At 32.9% G+C, this 24,845-nt stretch overlaps 3 protein-coding genes, 1 long non-coding RNA gene and 1 other non-coding gene across 14 annotated transcripts; 2 read left to right on the forward strand and 3 right to left on the reverse strand.

Annotated features, from left to right (window-relative positions):
* Positions 1-349: 349 nt before the first annotated feature.
* On the reverse strand, positions 350-7,807 carry LOC105432963 (uncharacterized). Its single transcript, XR_968453.2, has 2 exons — positions 7,416-7,807; positions 350-980 (listed from the first exon to the last, which is right to left on the reverse strand). It is a non-coding gene; the product is annotated as an uncharacterized LOC105432963 (long non-coding RNA).
* Positions 6,126-6,207, forward strand: TRNAL-AAG (transfer RNA leucine (anticodon AAG)). Its single transcript has one exon. It is a non-coding gene; the product is annotated as a tRNA-Leu (tRNA).
* A 195-nt stretch (positions 7,808-8,002) lies between the features above and the next one.
* LOC105428552 (epoxide hydrolase 4) lies at positions 8,003-13,128 on the forward strand. Its single transcript, XM_089081276.1, has 6 exons — positions 8,003-8,416; positions 10,486-10,610; positions 10,699-10,974; positions 11,115-11,272; positions 11,348-11,602; positions 11,719-13,128. Exons 1-6 carry the CDS (start codon positions 8,201-8,203, stop codon positions 11,898-11,900), a joined length of 1,212 nt encoding a protein of 403 aa, XP_088937402.1. The 5' UTR covers positions 8,003-8,200; the 3' UTR covers positions 11,901-13,128.
* Positions 12,225-19,730, reverse strand: LOC105428511 (organic cation transporter protein-like). Of its 2 annotated transcripts, XM_089081275.1 has the most exons (10): positions 19,608-19,655; positions 18,691-18,782; positions 15,245-15,531; positions 14,900-15,003; positions 14,607-14,761; positions 14,375-14,543; positions 13,917-14,242; positions 13,520-13,824; positions 13,236-13,372; positions 12,225-13,155 (listed from the first exon to the last, which is right to left on the reverse strand). In XM_089081275.1, the coding sequence occupies exons 2-10, from the start codon at positions 18,725-18,727 to the stop codon at positions 13,134-13,136; spliced, it is 1,542 nt and encodes a 513-aa protein (XP_088937401.1). In that variant the 5' UTR covers positions 18,728-18,782; positions 19,608-19,655; the 3' UTR covers positions 12,225-13,133. The 2 variants fall into 2 exon arrangements, with proteins under 2 accessions (XP_088937401.1, XP_011639174.2); XM_011640872.2 differs by lacking the exon at positions 18,691-18,782 and having other exon boundaries at positions 19,608-19,730.
* Positions 18,708-24,837, reverse strand: LOC105428512 (Chromosome transmission fidelity 4). Of its 9 annotated transcripts, none has more exons than XM_089081270.1 (17): positions 24,736-24,837; positions 24,483-24,559; positions 24,246-24,383; positions 24,044-24,158; positions 23,768-23,919; positions 23,587-23,695; positions 23,228-23,470; positions 22,949-23,164; positions 22,564-22,857; positions 22,268-22,484; positions 21,924-22,148; positions 21,594-21,814; positions 21,288-21,530; positions 20,807-21,173; positions 20,376-20,724; positions 19,890-19,917; positions 19,618-19,730 (listed from the first exon to the last, which is right to left on the reverse strand). In XM_089081270.1, exons 3-17 carry the CDS (start codon positions 24,320-24,322, stop codon positions 19,626-19,628), a joined length of 2,961 nt encoding a protein of 986 aa, XP_088937396.1. In that variant the 5' UTR covers positions 24,323-24,383; positions 24,483-24,559; positions 24,736-24,837; the 3' UTR covers positions 19,618-19,625. The 9 variants fall into 9 exon arrangements, with proteins under 9 accessions (XP_088937397.1, XP_088937396.1, XP_088937395.1 ...); XM_089081269.1 differs by having other exon boundaries at positions 24,449-24,559; positions 24,736-24,836; XM_089081268.1 differs by having other exon boundaries at positions 24,246-24,559.
* Positions 24,838-24,845: the final 8 nt, after the last annotated feature.

Genomic DNA, 24,845 nt, shown 5'->3' on the forward strand with positions numbered 1-24,845 from the left:
CACACGGGCTCTTGGAATTGAGACACGTTATACGAAGGTCCGTCGTCCGTAGCTGGAAGGAGCTTCCAGCTTCGGTAACTTCGTTACGGGGTTTCTACGTGAGCAAAATCCGAGCGGCCTGAGAGGGTATATCACTCGGCGGTCTCCAGCTTCGCAGAAGCCGGCGGCGTCGATATGGCTAATTAATTGTACATCGTTACATCCTTGGAGATATATTAGCGGAAGAATTAATTATAATATGCACGAGGAGAGAATACTTCTTTCTAAAACCAAAGGAAGAACTAATACGTTGTATGAATTGATTAATACTTCTTTGGATGCGTAGGCATGATATTAATACGTTACAACGTGATAACTTTGACTCTTATTTATTTTAATGAATTGATGTCTAATTTAAAAGTAATTCTAAAAATATGTTTTACTTTTTGATAGTACCTAGTTTCAGTAATACTGTCTTTGGACACATAAATTTTCGCAAAATACGGATCGGAAGATTATATTGTCAATTTTTTTTTTTTTTTTCGTGGTACCTTATACTAGCGCAGAAGTAGGATAGAACCGCGGAATATATTTAGCGCTCTCGAGCCTGTTTCCGATGGGCAGCAGGACCCTCGTAAACTCCCGGCCGCGATATGTATCAAATTATCCTTATAATAGAAAATGGCGGCAACTTTACACCTACCAGGTGTCGTGCTACGAGGCGCCGAGAAACGGTGTTCGCCATGAGAATAGCGCAGTGAATTACAATGCGTCTTCGCCACGCACAATAATGCCGCCACAATGCTCGTTTTTCGCGACAATGGGTGTTGCTTTAATGGGAGTCCGATTGCAACGGGTCTTTGCTGAAACCACCTTCACCACACGATTTTCCCGTGCGTGTAAACAGCAACCGTGATCTCTTTCTTCTTCTTTCACTTCTTCGGAAGTATCCATCGGGCGAGAAAAAAATACAGCTCGGCTATGCTTGCAACGTCAAGATTCTGAAACACGAAACGGCCAAGTAGCGGACACTTAAAAACGCCGGTCCGGTTTACGATCACCGAGAAACTCAAGGTATCGATCGCCGAATGTAATCTGTAACTCGATGGAAAAACTCGAGTAAATCTTGTCTGAGGATCATGTGGCAGATGGTTAATGAAAAAAATATAACTTAAAAAACGTCCAGGAAAATAGGTAATTTCTTGACAAAAAATAAAAATAAATTGCAACATTATTCAAGTACAAATTAGATTGCGGTTTCTATTCTTGTCGGTGTCGGTATGTTGCATTTACGAAAAAATCATTCCTAATCATTAGACTGATGTGATGATAAATATTACTTTCAATACGTCAAAACGAAACGATGTTTTCCCTACGGCTTAAACGTAACGATCGACCAGCAAAGTATGGCTTCTGCATCGTACATATTTATTCGATCGAGACGAGAGAAGTGAGAAATAATAACACGCATGAACAAAAGATCGATCCTTAGGCTCGCTCGCTTATGCTAAAGTGAACTTGCACTTTAAGGAAGTGCGCTGGGTCGCAAATCAAAATGCAGTCGCTACCGGAAGGACACTCTAGCGACTGAAGAGTCCTTTGCTATTACTGTGAAGGACTTCGTAGTGCTTGACGAATCACTCATTAATTGCGTTCGTGACATGGCCCAGAACTAACAAACGGTTCCTTCGCTTCAAACACAATGATCCTTTTTTCTTTCGTCGTGTGCATTTTATCAATACATGCGAACAAAATCGATACAATTCTAGTGTACGCATAAAAGAAAAATAACGCGCACCAATAATCTGATCATATCTTTTTAGAAATTCTATCTAATTGAAAATCATCTCCAAAATACACGGTAACACAGAAGTATTAATTAATATATAAAATATATGTCGATTGTATAAATCTTAAAATTTTAAGAATATATATTCTCAAAAAGATATTAGTAATAATATCCATTAATATTTTTCTAAATTTATACAAATATATGTAATGTGTTATAATTAATTAATAATATGTATGTACAAATAATATCCATGAAATGATTGTCTGATAAAATTTGCAATCAAAGTTATTTTTTGGGTGAAATATCTGGTAGACTCTCGCTATCTTTCTCTAGCTATTATTCTCTATTGTCCTAATGGTGGATATAATCATAAGATTCTCCTCCAGAGTCTCATTACGAATCAAGGGTCCCTTAATGGCTCCTATGAAACTTATTGGCCATTTAACGCCGAGGACACGCCGTGACTCGTTGGATGATTGACAGTTTCGAGAGCGAATTTTCTCGTCAACCGTTTCGTCTTACGTAATATTCCGAAATTTTTACGTAATATTGACGAAATTTTTACTAATATTGCACGTATAAAATAATTTTACGTATGATCAAATTTTCGTGTTCGTACAAGCTGTAATAAATTACATCTACACTTTTTCTCTATAAACCCTTTTAATAATAATAATTATGTGTGTTTCCAAAGATAGATAGTTACCGAGAAATTATATAACATCATATTCTAATATAATTCTAGTGTTATTTTATATAGTAATTAGTATTACTTTTTTCTATATTATTATATTAATTTCTCTGTATATTATACAAATATTTCTCGTGTAATCGAATAGATTTGAAAAATGAAATGACAGAAAACATCTCAGTGTTGCTAATGTGACATCGTACGTGAGATATACGCGTAAGTTTTAACAATGGCAGTCTCTCCATACTTGCATACGTACGGCCGACACCCTTTACACGTTCCCCTTGCGGAAACGCGACGTCTCCATGGTTACAACATTGAAACCTCGCTGGGGGATGACAAAATGGAGAGGCGCAATACTCGGCCCGACAAAAGCGAAGTAGAATCGAAGAACGCCTTCGACTACGTGTACTCGTATTTGAAAGGTCGATTTCTATATACAAAGTGCTCCACGTAGTCGCACTTCGCTGATAATGCACTCGCTGATAATTAAAATCATTCTATGATGAAGAAAGTATAGCACTTTAGCGAATCAATTCAAGAGAGAGAGAGAGAGAGAGAGGAGTCGATTTTTTTTCAAACAGATATCAATCTCTAATGATATTGATCAGTATTTTTTAAATGTACATAAAAATATCGTAGAACAATTTTATTAATCTAAATATTCAGTATATGTAAATGTAATGATTTCTTCTACGTTAACATCTTTCACAAGATATCAATTTGTTATTTATTTAAAATTTTACTTTAATGTTTTAATTCTGACTAACATCTTAATTGCAGTTATTTATGTATTATTTTATTTGACAATACAATTTATTTTTTTAATAGAATAAATTTCAATTCCTTAGTAGCAATTTAATATTGAAGGTATATAATACGAAATGAAGAAATGAAGAAGAAGCTAACAGTCAAATAGCAACTTAAATTCTTGAATGCATACTTTATAGCCTATCACAATTTCGAGATATCTTCTCTCCAGAATATTTTGATACATTTTTAGGATTTAAGTGTGAAAAGATGAGGCGATGAATATATTTCGCGGTGCAATCGTATTTCGTATTGTCGTCGCGAGCCAGGTGAAGATCACGGCATGATTCACGGCACAGCGGCCTGCCGATGGTACCCGCATTGACAGTATCTGTCATCAGAGACGGTTCAAATCAAGAACTACACACGAAACGTGGAACATCACGTTTCACAACGTCCACCCCAACCGGAACAATCGCAACGATCCTATCTACGCGTTTCGACACAGTCGTCTCTCTTGACAATCGAGAAAAAGAGAAAGAGAAAAAGTATTACAAAAATCTCATCCCTGCCCTTGTCTCTCGGTCACTTTCTATTATGGCTAATTATAGTAAAAACTTATCGAATTCTTTATATAACTGAAGTATGGCATAATTATTTCTACATTATTTATACTTAATGCAAATATAATTAGAAGTATAATATACATTTGAGTAAATATTTACTGTATAAAAGACGTACTTATTGTATATGCGTGTATTCTCACATATGCTAAGAGCTATATGAGAAGATATATATACATAAACTACTTTTTTCATGTTCAAAAATATGTTGACACAATAATCCGAGCTTGGCTTATTAAATAGAATTAATAGGGCGATTGTTACGTCTATGTGTCGTTGGAAGTGAAATATGATGAATTGAAGGCAATGAAAGTAGAATCCTATGGTAGCTGATAAACAGAAGGGGATCATCGGAGAAAAATAGTTGCCGTGGTGTAGGAGCGTCTAATCCCGGATGAGAGAGAGACGACAGCAAATGTACGTTGACGATGACGAGGGCGACGACGGAGACGAAGGTGGAAGCGGGAGGCGGCGCAGACACATCTCTCGGATTACGTCTTAACAAGCTCCACGACGTTCATTTGTCTTATCCGCTGCCGCTAATGCGACGCAGCAGCTGTTGAAATGATTAATTCGGCGCGAGGACGTCGCACCGCCCCCGCTCCATTCCGATCCGCGTCGCTCCGCCCGCGCGAGTCCCGCGTTCGATTTCTTCGTCGTCCCAAACGTGTTGCGGTTAATCAGCGCATTGCGGTTAATCACCATCCCTACGAAATACAAAGCCCAAACGAATAGCACCTCGCACTTCGGCACGCGTAAACGCGATCCACCGAGCGAGGGAAGAAGAGAGGAAGAGGATAACAAAGCTGGAGGCCTTAATAGCGTTCGAGTTCCGACTGGAAATGCGGTTGTGTCGCGTCTAAAATTCCAATACGATAATTCACATTGGAAGGTGTCGATGGGAAATTGTTCTTGCGTTACCATTATTAACTGTGCATTAATACATCCTTATCTTATTTTGAGTCTAACCGATGATGGGCTCCGATAAAAAAAATGCGAATTCGACATGCGTAATATTTTAAGAATACTAGTAACTTTAATCTCAACCTAATTCTAAATGCCGCGATATTTCGCGGCAACCGCGTAAATGTAAATATATTTCGTCATATGATCGCACGTTGCTCATAGGAGAAACCCTACATTCATGCTCTGGTCAAACAGTGGAGAAACCCGCGCGCGCACGATCTGATTGGATTAATTTTCAATTTGTGAGGGCCACCTGTCGCCGACAGCAGAGGCGTGCGGATCGTCGATTGCGCCCGCTGTTTCGATGACTAATCCGCGAAAACGAGAGCTGGACCGCGACTCCTAGCCGTGCGGGATTCCGGGTATCGTCAGAGGGGGAGGACAAAGAAACGCGCGCGGCGTGACGCAGCGTGGCAATTGCGCCTCGTCGCGCGGATATAGAGTTACAGGCGGGCGCGAGCGGAGAAAATGAGCGGCGCATATTAAGCCGGTCACGGCAAAATGGCCGACGCAACACGCGGCGAAAGAAAAAAAAAAAAAATAGGGACGCACTCGTCTCTCTTTCTCTCGCCCAACACACAACGAACGGACGAACGCAACGACACTCGGCGCTCTACACACACGTGTATGTGCGCGCGCGCGCGCGCGCATACACACACACACACACACACACATCCCGCACGCGACGCACCGCACACGAGTTCCGCTCGACATGGGGTTACGTCGACGTGATGCGGGTCGAAATTTTGCCGTGTCGGCGGCGCATGTGCGACGGAAGCCGATCGAAAGCTCCGCCCGACGACAGCCTTTGTTTAATCCTTGCGATATCTACGCCCACGATGGCAGCGGTGTAGTTAGAAATCCTGTAAATTTCGCGAAAAAATGTTCATCGCCAAATGTTAAAAAAAAAAAAAAAATAAAATATGCACGTATGAATGGAGAATATTATAGAACTTGATCTTTGACAAAGATACAATCTTTGAAAATTTAATAGAGAAATCATCTATATCCGGCTTCATACACATACAGTCAAGTTTTACATACATATATCTAGTATACGTACGTATATTTCGTGATTAAAATAGGACTTACGGGTTTATTTTATTCTTATGTTAAAATTTTTAAATATGATCTCATCATGAACGTATACACATGGGTATACATGGGATTATTAATATCTCAACACGTAAATTTATATCAGAATATATTTGTATTTCTTCATAGATGTTCCTATAAGTTTTAAATTCATCAAATTCATATTGAGGTATTATTAACTTTACGTGTACCTAGAAAAATAGGACTGTAAAAGAAGAGCTTGACAACTGGTAGCGTGGCCGAGCGGTCTAAGGCGCTGGTTTAAGGCACCAGTCTCTTCGGAGGCGTGGGTTCGAATCCCACCGCTGCCATTTTTTTTTTCTAAATTATTGTAAAAATTTAATCTTTTTAAAAAAATGCTTTCATTTAGAAATTATTATATCACAGTACTTGCGACTATTCACAATTTTATGACTATTTATTGTCGATAAATGATCGCGCTGTTTATCATGTGTGCATATAACCGCGTTGATAAAACAGAGCTCAAGCTCTGTAAACTGTGTAAGCTCGAAATAAACAATTTAAAATAGCAGGGTTACGTGATTTCAATATTTCTACGTAGCTCAGGAAAATCATTTTCGTATCAGCGACATGTCTGTAGACGAGGAGATAAGATATGCAACGACCTGGATTTAAAATTGATCACGTTTCGCGGAAATTTCGATTATCTAGTTCTCAAACGTGTGTGAGTCATGACGACTGTTAAACGGTGCGTAATCGCTTTGTACATCGGAAACAGATAAATATTGTCACGCTACATATACGTCATATCACAAATGAAAAAGAATTAAAATGAGACAGCACGGGTTTCACGAGTCCACAGTTCAATAGCGGTCAGCTAACGATTCGAAGCTGCTGTCTCACTCCTCTTTCCTCGGATCAACTCTTATAGAAATAGTAGCAGTAAAAAAAGATACTTAATTTACAGATGACAATATAAGATTTTAAGATTTTCAAATTATTTGTTATAATATTTAACTGACGAGATTAAGTTCTCTTTCACTCGAATCTGAATTGCGATAAAAAATTTTCGTGAAATTATTGATTCATACTTTTCTTGAAGAATGATAGGCAATATATTCCTAGAAACATAAAATATTTAGAGGTGATTGTAATACAGCAGATATTCGAGTCGAATTAATTAAAGTAAAACAAACAATGTAATATACTATATTTTTTTATCAGCAAAGTTTTAATATTTTGCAGCATCATCGTCTTTCTTACTCCAATTTCCTTATTCTAAGAAAGCTGCATCAGGATGACTTATTGCAATAGTTTGATGATTTTCTGTTCTCTGCTCGTCCTCTCAATGCGAGATATCGAAATTGAATTGAATCATGAGGGAAATCAAAACTGGAAAGAATCGAAGCTTTTTGTCCGTGATGTCCCCACAAGCGGTTGTTTATCGAAATAAGAAAAAAAATGATCTCTAAAGCTTAAAAATGTCGAAACATGTCGCCAAATAGATAGAGCTTTCGAAAAGATACGTCTATCGCCGAGAGATCCGATAAAGAGATACCTCGTCGTTGTGGCCTCTGAGCTCGTAACGTACAAAAAGTCCAAAGTCAGTGATATCCTCTCCACAGTAACGAAACGGCATTTACATTGACGGATGTTCGCGCCGGCGGAGTTTTCACGAGACGCCAGATATCAATCTACGAGATTTGTTACATCACTCGGCGAGGAGTGTGATGTGTATAAGAGAGTTGTCGAATGATTCGGAATCTGTTATACGACGTTCCGCTTTATCAGTAGTAATATCGTGCGATCGATACTACTCGACAGATTACTACTTTGGTCGGTCAGCATTGTAACGCGAGCTCGTCAATCGCGATCGGAGATATCGTGTTCTATAATTAGACGAAATGTTATATTCGAAATAAAATCGGAAATAGTTCGGAAATAATCGGATTGTTCGATCGGATTGTGTTACATTCCCCGCGGTGAAACCGATCGGGGACGCGATGCGCCGATTCAGTAATCACACAAATTACGGTTGCCGAAAGACTCTCTGATAATCGCGATTAGCGCGGTGCGATACAAATAGCATTCGTCCTCGAGCAAACTTTCTTCGTCGAACGACGATTGGCTTGGAGCCGTGATCTCACATTCCGTTTGCCCGCGTGACGATACGCACGTGTCGGCTGTCTGCCTGCGAGCTACGCACGACCACGCACTCGAGGCCCCCCGGGCTGTTGTTCGGAGCGAGAAAGAGTGAGGATTTTCCGAGTGGTGTTGGAGAGAAGTGCGTGCAGACTCTCGTTGTGCGATTATTGCGCAGAGATTCAGCCTCGATCACCGATCATGGTCACCGCGGATGACAAGATCGTGCGCGCATCGACGCGCGAGATGCTCGAATTGCACGTCTTATCCTTCGCGTATGGTCTATACTTGATAGTCCGACGATTTCTCAAATGGGTATGGGACCCGAAGAAGTTCTTTATGCTGCAACAGCGAGATCAACCACCACCGTGTTTGGTCGACAACAGCCTCGGCACGCATTCCTATGTGAAAATCAAGGTGAGCGAACGCTATGGACGCACGTATCACACGTGGCTATATCTGAATAAGTTTCTACTTTATATAATCTGCAAGATACAGAAAAACGATGTATATTCTTCACCCATGACCCTTGATAACACTGCCTTGATGACATGCGAAAAAAATTGCTCGCGCTATTCATCTATGACTCCAAAATTGTCTCTGAAAACGCATGCTCGATAAGAATATTCGAATCTTTCGAAACACAATCATAAGGAGAACGAATTTCTCCATTCATGAGAGATATTTATTTTTCTCGACATTCTGTTTATCTTGCGAGAGATTATGGATAATCTAGTTGTTACATAATTATATTATTTAATTGCACAATTATCTCGCAACGCTATCTTATTTTTCCGTCAAACTATCTTGCTCTCAACTATTTCTAATCACGCGAACTGTCTAAAGACATTTTAAGACATAACTTAAAACATAACTTTATCTAAAAACATCTGTAAGACTATATTAAAAATATGCTAAAGATTTTATTGAAAGACATCTTAAAAATGTCTTTGTATGACTTGAAAAGATATCTGAAAATTATCACTTTTATTAAATTTGGAGCTTGCCATTTGCCTCGTTAGATACATTAATATTTAAAAGAAACATGTCGAAAATATAAATAGCCATAATAATCCATAATAAATTTCTCAATAACTTAATATTTTATATATTTTTTTCTTTATACATTTTTAATCATAAATTTATAATAAATACTGTTTCGATCTTGGATTGTTGCAAATCCATTCGAGTCGAAAATATTATAATCTTGTCGAAATCATGTGACGAACTCATCTTACGACATCAAGTGCAGGCGAATAAAGAACTCGAATAAAGAATAAACACGTTGCTTATATTGATAAATGAATATTTTTAGATCAATCTTTATTTTTTTCAGCGTACTTAATTATGAATCCTGATAAGTGTTGAGACAGGTTTAGAGATCTAGCTTGAAATCTACAAATAAACATATGAATGAGTGGATTTTTTATTAAATGTTAATATTTTAATATTGTTTGTTAATACTATATATATATGTTTTAAAATATGTAGTGTAATATCATATGATAAAACGAATGTAATGTAACGAAAAGATGGTCACTTTGAGAACATTTTCTTCAATTAATTTTATAAATAAAGTCTTGTATGATCATAAAGCTTATATTCATAAGTTATTTTTTCTTGTTTTTTTTGGCCTCTAGATTCACTCTTTATCTTATTACATTATTGTTATATAAAATAAAAAGACTTTGAATCACTACACAAGGATAAAAATTTATATTTTTGTTCAGAAAACTATCAAATGGACTAAAATTTAATAAGTATAATTAATTGCATAAAATATTTTACGAACAATTTTATTCAATTACTTTATAATTTTTCATTATATTTAAATAAGTAAAACTTGCTTAAAAATATTCATATACATCTCACTAGAGATTATAATAATGATTATAATAATAATTACAATGATCCATACAGTGAGATTCCATTGTATATTCAAGCATATTCTTTTGCTAGTCATCATGTGTTTTGAACTTTCTCACAGAAAGTTAACGCTTGCGAATGACAAATGTAATCCAATTATGAAGTATTGAAATCGGCTGTTTGAAGTTCATTGTCTGTCTCTTTTTTATCACGAGATTTGAAAAATTACGACGATATCAAATTGTTTTGTCTAGAAAGGAGACGGAGAATTGCCTTTATATATAACGTAATTCTTTATATTTTCTTCATTATGACGGAATTTTCTGTCTGCTTTCTAGACTAAACAATTTTATATATATGCGAATCTGATGTAATTTAATTTAATTTCTTGACATGCACGCTGTATTATTACGTTATCATAATTGCAGCGTATCTCTATTGTATTCGTTGAACTGCGAACTATATTTGCAAAATGAAGTATCACGAAGCCTTCTTTATAATTCTTGTTTTTTATTTAAACTTTAAAGAAACGTACGTTTATCTAAATCAAGTAATATAGCTCAAATGTCTTAAAAGAAATTTCTCTGATTCTTTTAATGTGCTTGCTTTTCTTTACGTAGGGTGTTAAATTCCATTATGTGGAAGCGGGAGATAAAACCAAACCGCTTGTGTTATTATTACATGGATTCCCTGATTGCTGGTTAACGTGGAGGAAACAGATCCCATGCCTCACAGAACATTACAGGTTTGATATAATTTACTTATAAAATAAAATGTTCTCATTGCTTATGTCATTGCTTATTTATGACGTTTATGTTTTTGACATTGTTCAGGGTAGTTGCTATAGATCTAAAAGGATTCGGCGATAGCGATAAACCGCTCAACAGGCGATCTTATAAAGTCGAAATTTTAATAGACGAGTTGAAACAATTCATTTTGACTTTCGGTGTGAAGACGTGTAGTATAATCGGTCATGACCTAGGAGGACTTCTAGGATGGTATATGGTCGCTCTACACAGAGATCTCGTTTATAAATTCGTAGCCATTTCGAGTCCGCATCCTAATTTCTATTGGAATAGAGCATCAGGAAATTCTGCATTAGATGGAAGGTATATCTTTGAAAATTGTATTCATTATAGATTTGTGAGAACTTCTCTCGAAAAATATTATTTGAATACAATACAATAATATATACATACAATAATTATATACAATTTTATATTTAATAGTAAACAATATGACATTCCAGATGGATACATTTCAGTAGATTACCATTTCTGCCAGAAATAGATGCCCTTAAAGAGGACTTATCTATTATCAATGATATATTTCAACATCTTCAAATATCTCAAGATGGGATAGAAAAAAGTTATGTCGAGGCATATAAATATGTCTTCAGTAGGAAAGGTAAATTAATTTTGATTTTTATAATGTAATCTTTATGTCATTCCCATATTTCAAAATTAAAACAATGTTTTGTAGAGGATTGGACAGGACCGATTAATTATTATCGTAATCTTCCATTCACAAGATTGAACATTGATAATGGCGAACAAATTGACAACAAAACGCTACTTATAGTCGGAAATATGGATCCTTTTGTAACGATAGAGAGTATCATACAAAGTGCCGAACATGTAGAAGTGTCCAGAGTTAAAGTTATATCAGAGACGCGGCACTTTCCGCACCAAGAAAAATCAGACGCCGTGAATAAGGCAATCATTAAATTTCTTATAGGTGAGTTTTATTTTACGTAAAATTAATCTTAATAAAATTTGTATAATTTGATACCAGATTACTTTGTGGCTCGCTATCTTATATTTCATACATGCAAATCATAAAAAATATTTTAGGTACGACATGTAATTCGATGCCTTCGAAAACGCCCGCAAAGAGTCTCATGTCTTCCTGGATAGGATCTTTAAGTAATACCGTTAAATATGGTAATCAAATGATCGACGTTGTGCACAAACGAACTAATGATATTGTTAATGTGTTACCGAACAAAGTACTTTATTTGGGACAAACAAGTTAGATGGTGTTATCTAATATCAGCGTTATTTAGAACTTTGCACTTTGTTACGAAGAATCTAGATATTCTACCTGCATTAACGCTGACGTATGAAACTCATAAAAGGCTGATTTGGTCCTATTTATTATTACTTGTTTCTTATATAAGTATATATATATAGATATATATATATATATACACAATTACAAATGGGGATTGCAATTTTTGTGAATGACGAAATCTCATCGTATAGAGATCTTTATCACATTCACTTTTATGCAAACAATATTATATTTCTTATTATTTTTAGTTTGTTTATATCTCTTCTTAATAAGATCTGTGTGGATATAATGTGAAATGATTTTTTTTTATTATTGCATACAACTGTCATTTAAGAATAAGTATATCTCTAATAAGAGAGCAATATAAAATATATATTATTCTTACAATATTATTTTTTAATTCCTTAGTAAAATATGGATATAGTAATGTTTGTTACATAAATAATAATATAATTAGAATATTTTAATTAGAATATTAATTACATTAATATTATAATTATATATAACTGTATAATTATAATAATTATATGCGAAATATGTACATCTTGTCTATATCAAAATATAATTTTGATATGAGAATTTTATCAGACAAATATGTTAATTATTAATTGTAGATATTGTGCAACAATAGATAAATATTTTCCTGCATACTTGAATCTCAAAGAACATATCAATCGTGAGATATCGTCTTTAAATGATAATTTAAAACTAAAAGATATATATTTTTGAAAATTTGTGAAATCATACGTTAAAAAATGTACATTACATAAATATGTAATTATATAATATAATGAATATATGTATATATATATATATAAAATTATATTCAATTATTATGTTCAATATTGTTATATTTTTTCTATAAATATTATATATAACATTAGTATCATATCACTCATATGGACAATATAATTTATGAAAATTTTCTCTATTTTTAAACATATGATTTCACTATTACAGTATATTTAAAAAATTATAATAAATTACCAATCTTTTGTATAGACTGATGGTTTTATAAAAAATAATATTATTGCAATATTATATTATAATATTACATATTATAATGCAATATTAATTTTAATGCAATATTTTGGATGATTGAATTTAACCTGTAATTCTAAATTATATGTCCTAAGTTATATGATATTCAATTGTGAAAAATATAATCCAATGCATATGTTAAACATCAATTGTGTCAATGTTCTTCTAATTTATTCCTAAAAGATTCATTGCATATTAATAAAATAATAATATTAGTAGAATTATTTGTTAATACATATAGTTATAATATGCATACTTTCCAAAATTTTCAGCATCTTCTATTGTTTCGGGCAATTCGCAGTTCATCGTTTCTGGTAAAAATAAACAAAGCATGGCGCCTATTATCGGGCCTAAACCAAATATTACTGGAGGCAACCAAGGTTGTATAGTACCCTATAAATCATTACATCTAAACAATCTTTCCAAGCATAAAATAATAACTTGTTATTTATAGATGTAAAAATAATAAAAAATGCTCTTAATGTAACATTTTTAATTTAATTTTTTTATTATGTGTTATATATAAATATCATTAATTACCATTGTGGCAATGTATGGTGCAATCATACTTCCGATTCTGGCAGAGATACTTCCCAAGCCAACGCCAATATTTCTTACAACAGTCGGAAACACTTCACCACTGTACAGGTATACTGTGGGAAAACTAATAGCCATACCCACAAGACCCAAAGATGCCAAAAATATCCGGACATTTGCGTTAACTACGAGAGTTATTAGAAGTAAACTCACGCCAGACAAAATGTTTCCTCCGATCAAAATTTTTAAACGCGAAACTCGCGATATCAGAAACAATACTATTATAGTTCCAGGAAATTGCATGGCAGCTGTAAGTCATAATAAATTTCATTGCTATATATTGATATATCATAAAATGATATATCATAAAATTTAATAAAAGTATACTGTTGAATTTTACCAGAAACTGCGATATTAATAAATATGTTGCCATCTAATTGACCCATGTATTGCGCTAATCCAAAGAAACATCCACCACAAACGAACCAATTGACGAGTATGTATATAGTTTTCAGTCTCAAGTTTGAAGTTCTAAATAAATGCGTGATATTGTATTTCTCGGCACTCTTCGTGTGTCGGGTTGTCATTAGGTTTTCGTGAGCTTCAAGCGCTAACTTTACATTTTCTATCGGTATACTATTTCGTTCGGCAGCTTTTATTAAAATTTGTTCTGCCTGTCTAGGTTTGCCCATAACTAGAAGCCATCTTGGTGATTCTGGAATAACCCTATTAACAGAATACCGATTCTTCATAACTGCTTATTCTTAATGATTTTTTTCTCGATGTCAATGCTCCATGTGTCTGTTTTAAAAACGTTCTTCATTTTGCTTTACAGTGTATATAACTTATTCTACGTACCAGTAATACGCCAATAAGAAAATTGATGGTATTGAAACTGCCATTTGAAATCCGTACCATGTACGTGTTAAATAGGATATAAGAGGATTCGTTAAATGTCCGAGTAAAAACGGTACGTGATACAGAACTGACATAATCGATCGCCATTCAATTCCAATGATCTCCATAACTATAATCAATTAATAAATTAATTTTCTAACTAAATTATGTGATTTTACTGTGCTAAACTTACGTAAAACAAAGCTGACGACCATCGTTCCACCAGTAGATACAGCACAGATGAATTTGAGAACCAAGAATAATTCATACCACGGTGCGAATGCGCTTGCAAATCCTGCCACTGATTGCAATGCGATTGCGATCATTAACGGTTTCTTTCGACCAACTCTTTAATAAATAGGAAATAAATAAATCTCATTAGTAATTAATAAAATGAAAAAATCATAATTATATATATATTTAATTTTAATTTGTAAAATTACAGTCATTTATGCTATATTATACAAAGATTTCAAATTAACGTACCTGTCAGCCATCATGCTGAAAATTAAATTACCGATGAGCACGCCAAACATTGTACAGGATTGTGCAAAATTTGCTAGTTGCGCTCTATCACATATTAAATTCCACTGAAAAAAATTAACGTTATCGTTTATATAATTATATAATTATTTGTTTATATTATTCATTATATGTATTGTTTATATTATTCATATTATTCAATATATTTTTTGTTACATTCATTTTGCAAAAAAGTTGAAATATTTCTTCACAATTAGCAATCAGCTAAATTATATTTTAATTAACTTTTTATTAACTTTTTATTTAATTCATATCTGCATTAATCATGTTTAAATTATAATAATTTACCTCCGTTATAATACTTTCTCGAAATATTCGCCTATTGTACTTGAAGTCGGTGCACTTTTCTATAGTGCCATTCCCAATGTCAACCTCACATTTCATTGTCATGGATTCGTTCAGATTTGCTGATGAAGGAGCGATGCAGGTGAAATTAGTAGGCGGAGCAAGAAAAACGATGGAAAGCTGATGCCAAGCTACTGGAAATTTGACGAGGGAGATTGCTACAGTGATTACAATGTGCCATGGGCCCATAGAGCCCATGGCCTCTTGAATAGGATCCAGCGGTACAAGACCTGAAAGAATAAAATATAATACTTGATATAAAATAAAAAGAATATTAAAAGAAATGAACATCTATTCTTTTCCTAAGAAATTTTCTTAATCAATCTTCAGCAAGTTTATGTTCAATTGGATTCAATAATGTTCTATAATAAAAATTTACACTTCTTCGAGCAAATCAGAACGTGATTATAATTAACAAATTATATTTTTAAAATCTTCATAAATCTCTTCAAATAATAAAAATTCTTTGAGTCATATTAAATCGGTCATTGAAAATAACTTGAGAATAAGAAACTTTATGTTTACTGATTTTGAGAGATAATTTGAACCAAAAGCAAAAGATTAAATTAAAGAAAAGTCTCATGTATAAAATTAGTCTTTGCAATTTGCATTTACAAAGCCTTTAATCATCCGTGTTTTGCTTGAAAATAAGTGAAACACCAAAGGTGATATTAACAATTTCGATGAGATATTAGCTTTTATCGATCGCTTCATATTGGGCTCTAATCTAAACATACCGCAAGCTCCACAAACCAAATCTAATAATAAGACACAACATTTCCGCAATTCGTAGCGATAATAATTAAGCATCGCACCTAGAAGCTTTAGTTAATTACTGAAGATGATGCGGAAATTAAACATTTTAGCTCCTAAAATGGAATCCCATGAGATTTTTTCAGAATTAAATTTCAGAAACTCTTGCAATTAATAAATCGTGAAAAACAGAAAGTCTGATTCAAACTTGCATATAATATAATTTATTTTTATATACAATTTTAATTCGCAATTTCCAATTCTTTTTTTACGAAAATAAAATTCATATTATTAAACCAACAAAAGTTAACGGTAATTCAACTCGAATTTCCACTGGCGTTTATTCGAGTTATGATAATATTAACTTTTTGATATTTCATCCACCGTGATGAAATAAAGTATATCGTTGATGTTATCTCGAATGTCAATGCTCAAAGCGATTCGTTATAATGAATGCCGCAAAATCGACTTAAAATTTTTCAAACCGGTATTAGTTAACAGGATATCTAGATCATGAGTATCGTTATCGTATGTATTTATGCATACGTATATATTTTGGTGTTGCAAAAACCATTGTATTCGTATCTCATATCACTATGGTATATCATATCACCAACATATATGAAATTGCTCAATATTAACTCGTCGTGCAAATGAAACTTTAGTACAACACTTTATCGAAATCGTGCTGAATTACCTAGAATTAAGGTCACTCTAGATAATCTGCAATTCAAATTTGTTTTAGGATCCAAGATGAAATTCTATTTATAATTTAAATACGCATTTGAGATAAGTTGTAGCTCGCGTCAGATTTCCATTTCGAATATATTCCTTATAAATATCTATGTGTTTGAATTTATATTCAAATCATTAAAAATATATATTTTATCATAAGATATGCGTTTTCCGACTGCCTTTATACATATAAACAATATTTTTTATATATAATTGTAACTATACATAACCGTAAATGTAATTATATATTTTTACATATGGACATATCTTACAAATAATTAAACATGGAAAATTTTTTTATAAAAGTAAAAAAGTAAAATTATAAATCGAATATTTCCATATTTAATTCTAAAAAAAATTACTGTCTCTAAAGTAGACTTCGATGAAACTGACATGTTTATGTTTTAAAAAATGAGAAAAATTAAGAAATAGATTAGAATTAGAAAACTGCGAACGTTTTTGTAAAAATAAATAACTTTTCAATTTTTTATACAATTACTAATTTTTTAGAATTACAATAATTATTAATTTCCAATTTTTGTAGAATTGAATAATTAAATTTTTTAAACTTTTGTATTGAATAAATACTAATCATCTGTAAATGTCATAAATGAATTTTTATTAGGAAAAAAAATTCGTCACTTTTTCTTCGAAAATAAATTGATTAAATGATTTATGTGTATGATGTACGTTATACTGATAACAAGCAGAAACTTCTGTCAAATATTTCAGGAAACATAACCGTTCACATATATATGTTTCATTTACAAAAGAATTAATTCAATTACAAAAGAAAAATCGTGTTCGGTCTAAAAAAAGATAGTTATTCTTCAGCATTCTTATGTAACTCGTGTGTAAACTTTATCTACGTTCTTTCAGATTATATATATAAATGTTACTTTAAAGGATTAAAAAAAAACAAAAGTGAGCAGTTCGAGATAAGTTTTAACTTTAATAAATAATATAAGTAATATTCTCTATCGAAACTGATAACGATAATAATATCGATATAGTATGCCAAATTACAAGATACTATATTGATTTTATTTTAATATACAATTTATATAACTATAAATAAATTTCGATCGGTTTGAGGACCAGAGGAAAGAAAAAAGAAATATTTAAATTGGAATTTGCGAATTATTATTTTAATTCATATTGTGTAGATTAGCAAATCTATATAATTTTGATGCAGCGTAAAAAATAAAATTTTGTTCGCGCAATGTAACACAAAAATAGTTATTACATTCATTGTTTAAGAAAATTTAAATTTCACACTGTTTTAAATGTCACATTCGCGTTATGTAATCTTAAATGTAAACTCAGACCTTAGTAAAACCAGGCTCTGGCCTTATTTTTCCAATGCATATTTACAACGCACAAGTGTACATGTGGTCTTTATCATGTTCAAAATGCGCGAAATGTATGAAAATTCACGTGATACAAATGCAGAATTGCGTCATCAGAAAAATATACCTTTAAGAAATGAAACAAATCTCTATTACAAAAAATTCCTCATAGAATAATTTTAACTTAAACAAAAAATTCCTCATAGGATAATTTTAATTTAAAAAACAAAAAATTCCTCATAGGATAATTTTAAATTTCAAGAGCTTTAATACAAATATAAAAATAATCATATTATTTATAATAATTTATGCATTATATTTGCAAATTATTGTAAAATATAATTAACGATGATCTACGAATACGATTTGCTCAAAGAAATTGCTTCTCGAATGTTTATCCACTGCTTGCAAATTAAAAAGATATGCAATAATTTTGTTCAAAATAATCATGGATCAAGATATGAATTCTGATTAATAATACATGTTATGATAAAAACACACTAAGCAGTATTATTAAGATAAAGAGAGCATTGCATTTGATACAAACATTACCGATATCGCGCCAATCATTCTTGCTGTCGCGTGGCATCTTTTCCTCTATCTTCTCAAATATTAAAAGTCTGTTTTAATGCTAATTATTTTTGCTGCAAAACGTGCGAAATGATATTAATATTTATCATGATAAGACATGAGATATATTTATAACTTTTCTTATAATATATAAAGTTGACGTGTTCGATATTTAACAAACTAAATAATAATAAACCATCATTTTTGTTGGTCAAAATATCGTCAATAAACACAAAAAATTAAAATATAAAAATTGTGCATAATGCGCATGTCAAGTTATACATTACGCTTGAGATATCGCCGAATTACACAATGTACCAAATGATTGTAATAATTTTTTACGGGCTATTTAGCAACATCAAAGTATATAATTTTTATAATAGGCAATCGTAATTGTTCGTCATTACATAAAAAAAATAATTATACATAGTTACACAAAATATGATAACTCTTATAATAATATTTAACAGATCTTCACTTTAGCGACACGCAAATTTGTATATATAATTTGTATATACAATAATACGTTATAATTCGTTGTAGAACATTTTCTAAATAAAAATAAAATACTGCTCACAGAAGAAAAGATCAGTTTTTTTCTATCGAAAAAAAGAAAAAGAAAAAGATCAATTAGCTCATGAGTTTGTATGAATCTCCTGTCATAATGAATTACATTTGAAATGGGAAACGTGAGTGCTCATCTCTTGCGAAATTATGCACCGTGAAAATTAACTGTCACATAACACGTGCACGTTGCAGTGATGCAATTTAAAGATACGCGTGTCGGCGCACACTGGCCGTCATTTGACATATATTTAATACATACCAAATTCTCTGTATAAATTTCAAAAGCGAACAATTCTCGTCTCGGACTCGCAAAGCCAACAAGATCAACTTACCTCTCATCGTGTGGTCGATCACTGACAACGCCCACAATCTTCACCGAACAAGAATTTATTTTCGACGTGATTTCCGCCGCCAACGACTGTTCTGGTGCCGAGTGCCCGAGAGACCGGAGCAAACTAAAAACGGATCTTAAGTTTGCCACCACGCTGTCTTATCGACACGGAAGGGTAAAGCAATGCGTCTTGCGACACTTGAAAGACATGGATTCATATCTGATCATTATCCACTTAACGCGTTAATACCCCCTCGCCGTTTTAACAAATAACTTGCCTCACCTTCTCAAAGACTTCCGTGTTTCTGCACCTACGAGTAGACGAAGTTATTGGTCGTACTCGTGGCGTTTTAATATGCAATTTTTCTATTTTATAAATGCGTATAACTGACGTATAACTCACGTATAATATGAACATATCGAAAAAGAAAAAAATACACAAGATGTTTCTATAATTAATACAGTTTAATGTCAAAATTAATAAAAAATGCAATAATTAAGATTTGTTATATGTATATTAAGTTAAAAACGCTAAAAGGAGCTCGTTGGATTATTAAAATTTGTTTTGCATTAGAAATTTTTTGGTTTTTTGAAATTCAAATTGTATAAAAACGTATCCGAAGAAAAAAATTTGATGTCACGAAATCTGATGTCACTTTTCTTTGTAATACATACACTTCGATATCCAACGAAATCCTTTTATCTCCAATTGCTAAAAACCTTGTGATTTCCGCAGTTGGAATGATTTAGCCGAGATAATAATATTTACTTGTCGAATGCAAATTCGCTGAGTTTGTTGCTCACAAATCGTTTTGCTTCGCTACTGTGTTCATTATCTGGACTCGATAATTTTCGTTTCTTAATGAGTTCTGAAGGTCCAACCGTATTGTTTGTGTTCGATTGCGCCGTTTCCTCTTTGTATCGCGTCAAACCAATTTTAGTTAATTCAGCGACGTTCACCTCAGAGAATTCTTCTTGCAAATTCTTTTTATTCTTGGCGTACCAATTAACGAACGACTCTTTCTTAGTTTCGGTCTTCGATTTTGATTTAATAGGCACGACTTTCGTCAATGCGGGTTTTTGAGGTTTTTCGGGTAAAGTATTTAAACCAGCTAAACCTATTACAATACAATAAAATAAGAAAGTATTTCTAATAATGAAAGTATTTCTAAAATGGAATCTAAAATGAGTGTTGTTTACCTCTTGGTGACAGAGATGGACTTCCGGCTTTTAAAAATGGATTTACTCTCTTTAATGTTTGATTTATAGCTAATGGCTTAATCTCTATTACCGGTTTTTGGATGGATGGTAATGGAATATCTTCCTCCTCTTCATTATTGATGCTAGAATTATCATTGCTTGTGAAATCATCTTGATAATTTTCCATATCCTCTTCTTTCGAATCTTTAGATTCCACCTTCGAGTCAGCGATTGTTTCTAATTTTTTTGCCAACGCCATTTTATTTACACGCAAAGCGTACCGTACGGCCAGATCTATTACTTTTGATGACGCAATTTGTTCGCAAATGTCCACTGCGCGATATTCCAAATTGCTTCTGCAGGCAAGCTGATTGTGAGAGTTTAAATATTAACAAAGTTGGATAATAACAATACTAACTTCTAATACCTTCTATCAAATATCTAATAAAAAATTCTAATATAAAATTCAAAAACTATTTACCGCTATTAATGTTAATACTGCCTCAGTTTCATCAGATGGATTGTTTCCTATCTCCCACAGTTTACGTTCTTTCTCAGTTTTCTCAGATTCCGGCTCACAGAGAGGTGCAGATAAAAATACTTCGGTAATTATCGGTCGCGGGGTTGTTGGTGGATAATAACTGCCTTTGCAGAGAATACACCGCATATTCCGTTCATACTCGCTAACGCCAATTATAAAATAGTGATCTGTTTTACCTTTTCCCTAAAGAAGCGATCACGAGTTAAACAGACCGCTTGAAAAATCTCATCTACAATTTGCAAATACCTGTGCATTCGTATCGCAGAGCACTCTCCATTGACAAGATCTCTTATCATATATCCTGATAATATCGTCAGAATCCATGATAGTGGGAGAACGAGCGTCTGATAACCCTAACCACATGAGATCTGATGCTGGCGAAAGTGGAAGCATTAAAGTTTGACTGCGTAAATGCGCTCCTTGTATTTGTATCCATAATAGATTTATATTTTGATCACCCGCTGGACCTTATAGCCAAAAAAAAAAGAAAAAAAAAACAAAATGCTAAATATGCTTTCAAACAAAGCACATGTACTAAAATTATGTATATAACTATAAAAAAAAAAACATTCTTACCAATTCCAGCATGATAAGCTATCACAAGATGATTTCCTAGACCATTCATTGCAATCACGGGTCCGGGCAGTGCTAAGATTTCACGTTGCGTTCCTCCTATCATAAATATTCTTAAATTTCTCTTAGATGTTGCTATCGCGATGAAATTGTCACCAACTGCCAAGCATTCGGTTTCCTCTCCTTCTGGTAGATCCAAAGACCATTCTTTATTTCCAGAACCCCATCCTAAAAAATAATAGAATTTATTTTATGCAAGCGTGTATATTTTCTTTTATGTTTTAGATTTTTCTAAAGCATTAACATATAATTAAAAATTATTCTATATAAATAATAACTTAACTAACCTTGCAGAACTATCACAACAATTTTACTAGGACTATCATCAAAAGCTGCGCAGCTTAGAACGAGTGCTTGAGTAGATAAGGCAGCTAAGGAATGTCGCAAATAATTATTTATATGCATACTACGATGAACTGTGACATCATGAAACTCCACCTCAATGCTGGATTCTTCTCCGTCCTCTGATGAGAAACATCTCACCATTCCCACATCATTCCACATCTATATATTATATAAATTAAATTTAACTTTATAGATAATTATTATGAGTACATATGTAAGCCTTATTATTATATTGTACCATGAAATATGATAATAAATGAGAGGGCGTAGATCCTGGTTGAAAAGACAATTGTAATTTTACATTAGGTACAAAAGTCTTTGTATCGCATGGAGGTTTTTCAGAGTCTATATCGGAATGACTTTTCTGATCATCCTCTAAATTGACAGAGGCCTTAATTTTATTCAAAGATATCACGTTTTCATTGTCGTCATCGTCATCGTCTGGTAGAGCAACATCGTTTTCTATTTCTATATCTTCATTTTTTTCAAAATCCAAAATTGCTTCGCTTCCAGATTTACTACTAGTATATATCTAAATAAATTATTACAAGATATACTAAATAAATAGAATTTTTATACATATAAACATACATGAAATATATTCAATATAAATATTTTCTTACCACATCAATGCATCCTAATTTTCCCATTGCATCACAGAATGCAATTTCATTGGAATGATCTACATGCCATGCCAATGCGGTAATCTTGGTATCTTGCTCATGTTCAAGATATCCAATAATTTCCTTAGTTTCTACATTCCAAACAATAATCTCTCCATGAAGTGAACTAGCTGCAATACGTGTCCCACACTCAGAAAATTTACAAATACTGAGCTCCTGCAGGAAAACAGAAAAGCAATAATCCACTATCATTAAGAAAAAAAAAATTGAATAACTTACAGTTTTCAAAGTAGAACATTTTAATCTACATAATTCCTTCCATGATAATCTTTCTACAATAACTATATCTTTGTTAGATGGATATGCTAGACAACTGCCATCTGTAGATTTGAAAGAAGGTGTGCAGTATGATTTTGCATTGAAAAAGGAGTTACATTTTGGTAGAATATTATTCCAAATATGTACAGTTCTCTTTTCCTTAATATTCCATATTCGTATAGATCCATCAGCACTAGAAGATGCCTAGAAATATCAGTTTTAGATGATGTAAAATATCTTGTATACATATGCTTATTATCATTATCAATGAAATATTAAGAAACTCAATGAGATATTAGAAATGATATAATGACATTTACCACAAACTCTTCTTTTGGATCTAAAGATAAACCTAAGATAGGTGCTTCATGGCCTTCTAGTTCTATACTCTCTGAGGTATTAATGTTTGTAATTTGTATCCGCATATCACTTTAAAAAACAAGATTAAAACATTAACACTAATATTAAATATATAATAAACATAAAATTTATATATCATACCAAGCACCAGATGCTATCAGATTACTATCTTTTGTTGTTGCTAGAGCCGAGACTGGTGCTGAAAATCTAGTAACTATTCCTTCTTTCTCCAAGTCAGGATAAGTAAGTATTTGTACCGTGTTATTGTCGTTTCCCACAAAAATTTTGCCATTCTGAAATAAAACACTTTTATTACATTTACATTCTGTTTCATTTCATATTCAATTTTCTTGACACAGTATTTCCTCTACAAAACATCTTTAAAAATATTTATTAATTAGTAATTATTAAGCACACCTTTGAGATAGCTGTAATTGCTTGTTCTGAAATGCAACTAGTAGTGGGATCATCATCCATTAAATTTAGCCAGGATCTAACGTCTCCATCACATCCACAGGTGATGAGGCCTCTCCTATAAATACAAATACAAATACATTTGATAATAACTTTATAACTGATTCTGTATATATGCAAAAATAATATACGTGATGCTATTTACTTTTCACCAGAATAATAACAGACGTCAGTATGCCCTTCTTGATGAGCATATCGCATGGGTTTCCTTATCAATGGCATGTTTATAGTAACATCGAGATTTACGTAATAAACTATCGGAATACTTGTATGTTTTGTCAACCTACAAATGTTTTATATGAAATATTTGCTATCTCACTACATAAAATATACGAAGCAAGTACAAACTGTCCCTGCACAATAATCGCGAACTGTTATTCACTTTTCATTTTCACCTATGGAATTACGTGCGCCCGCGCGTAATTTTATCCGTACATTTTTATTTCAGTAGAGAGAAGTCTGAAAGAAGAAAGAAAGCCTGATTATCCCGGCTTTTTTTGTGGAACCGTCGAAATCCCTAGTTCCATTTTAGCATTGGAATTAAATAGCCACTTCCATTTTCTGACACTACCGATAAATTCCATTCTAGTATGTTCGTCCTACTTACACAATTCGTGGATCAAAAGTATACTTACATACAGAGCTGAACCGAATCAGAAACTGCTATAAATTGAAAATTGTGTAATTTTCTTTCATCTTCGGATGGAAACTTGAGGCAAATTGGAACAAAATTTATAATCCCCGG

This window comes from Pogonomyrmex barbatus, unplaced genomic scaffold (assembly GCF_055798465.1).
Source record: "Pogonomyrmex barbatus isolate J1 unplaced genomic scaffold, ASM5579846v1 scaffold4, whole genome shotgun sequence".
Taxonomy (NCBI): Eukaryota; Metazoa; Arthropoda; class Insecta; order Hymenoptera; family Formicidae; genus Pogonomyrmex; species Pogonomyrmex barbatus.

Excerpts from the sequence above, each read along its gene's own strand:
- LOC105428511 (XM_089081275.1), bottom strand. The coding sequence starts at position 18,727 with ATGCCACGCGACAGCAAGAATGATTGGCGCGATATCG. Across the intron at positions 14,762-14,899 it reads TTCAGCATGATGGCTGACAG|AGTTGGTCGAAAGAAACCGT; the intron begins GTACGTTAATTT and ends TATTTATTAAAG. Across the intron at positions 14,544-14,606 it reads GGTCGTCAGCTTTGTTTTAC|TTATGGAGATCATTGGAATT; the intron begins GTAAGTTTAGCA and ends AATTGATTATAG.
- LOC105428512 (XM_089081270.1), bottom strand. The coding sequence starts at position 24,322 with ATGCCATTGATAAGGAAACCCATGCGATATGCTCATCAAGAAGGGCAT. Across the intron at positions 24,159-24,245 it reads TGTTATTATTCTGGTGAAAA|GAGAGGCCTCATCACCTGTG; the intron begins GTAAATAGCATC and ends TTGTATTTATAG. Across the intron at positions 20,725-20,806 it reads TCCATCTCTGTCACCAAGAG|GTTTAGCTGGTTTAAATACT; the intron begins GTAAACAACACT and ends GTATTGTAATAG.
- LOC105428552 (XM_089081276.1), top strand. The coding sequence starts at position 8,201 with ATGGTCACCGCGGATGACAAGATCGTGCGCGCATCGACGCGCGAGATG. Across the intron at positions 10,975-11,114 it reads AATTCTGCATTAGATGGAAG|ATGGATACATTTCAGTAGAT; the intron begins GTATATCTTTGA and ends ATGACATTCCAG. Across the intron at positions 11,273-11,347 it reads ATATGTCTTCAGTAGGAAAG|AGGATTGGACAGGACCGATT; the intron begins GTAAATTAATTT and ends AATGTTTTGTAG.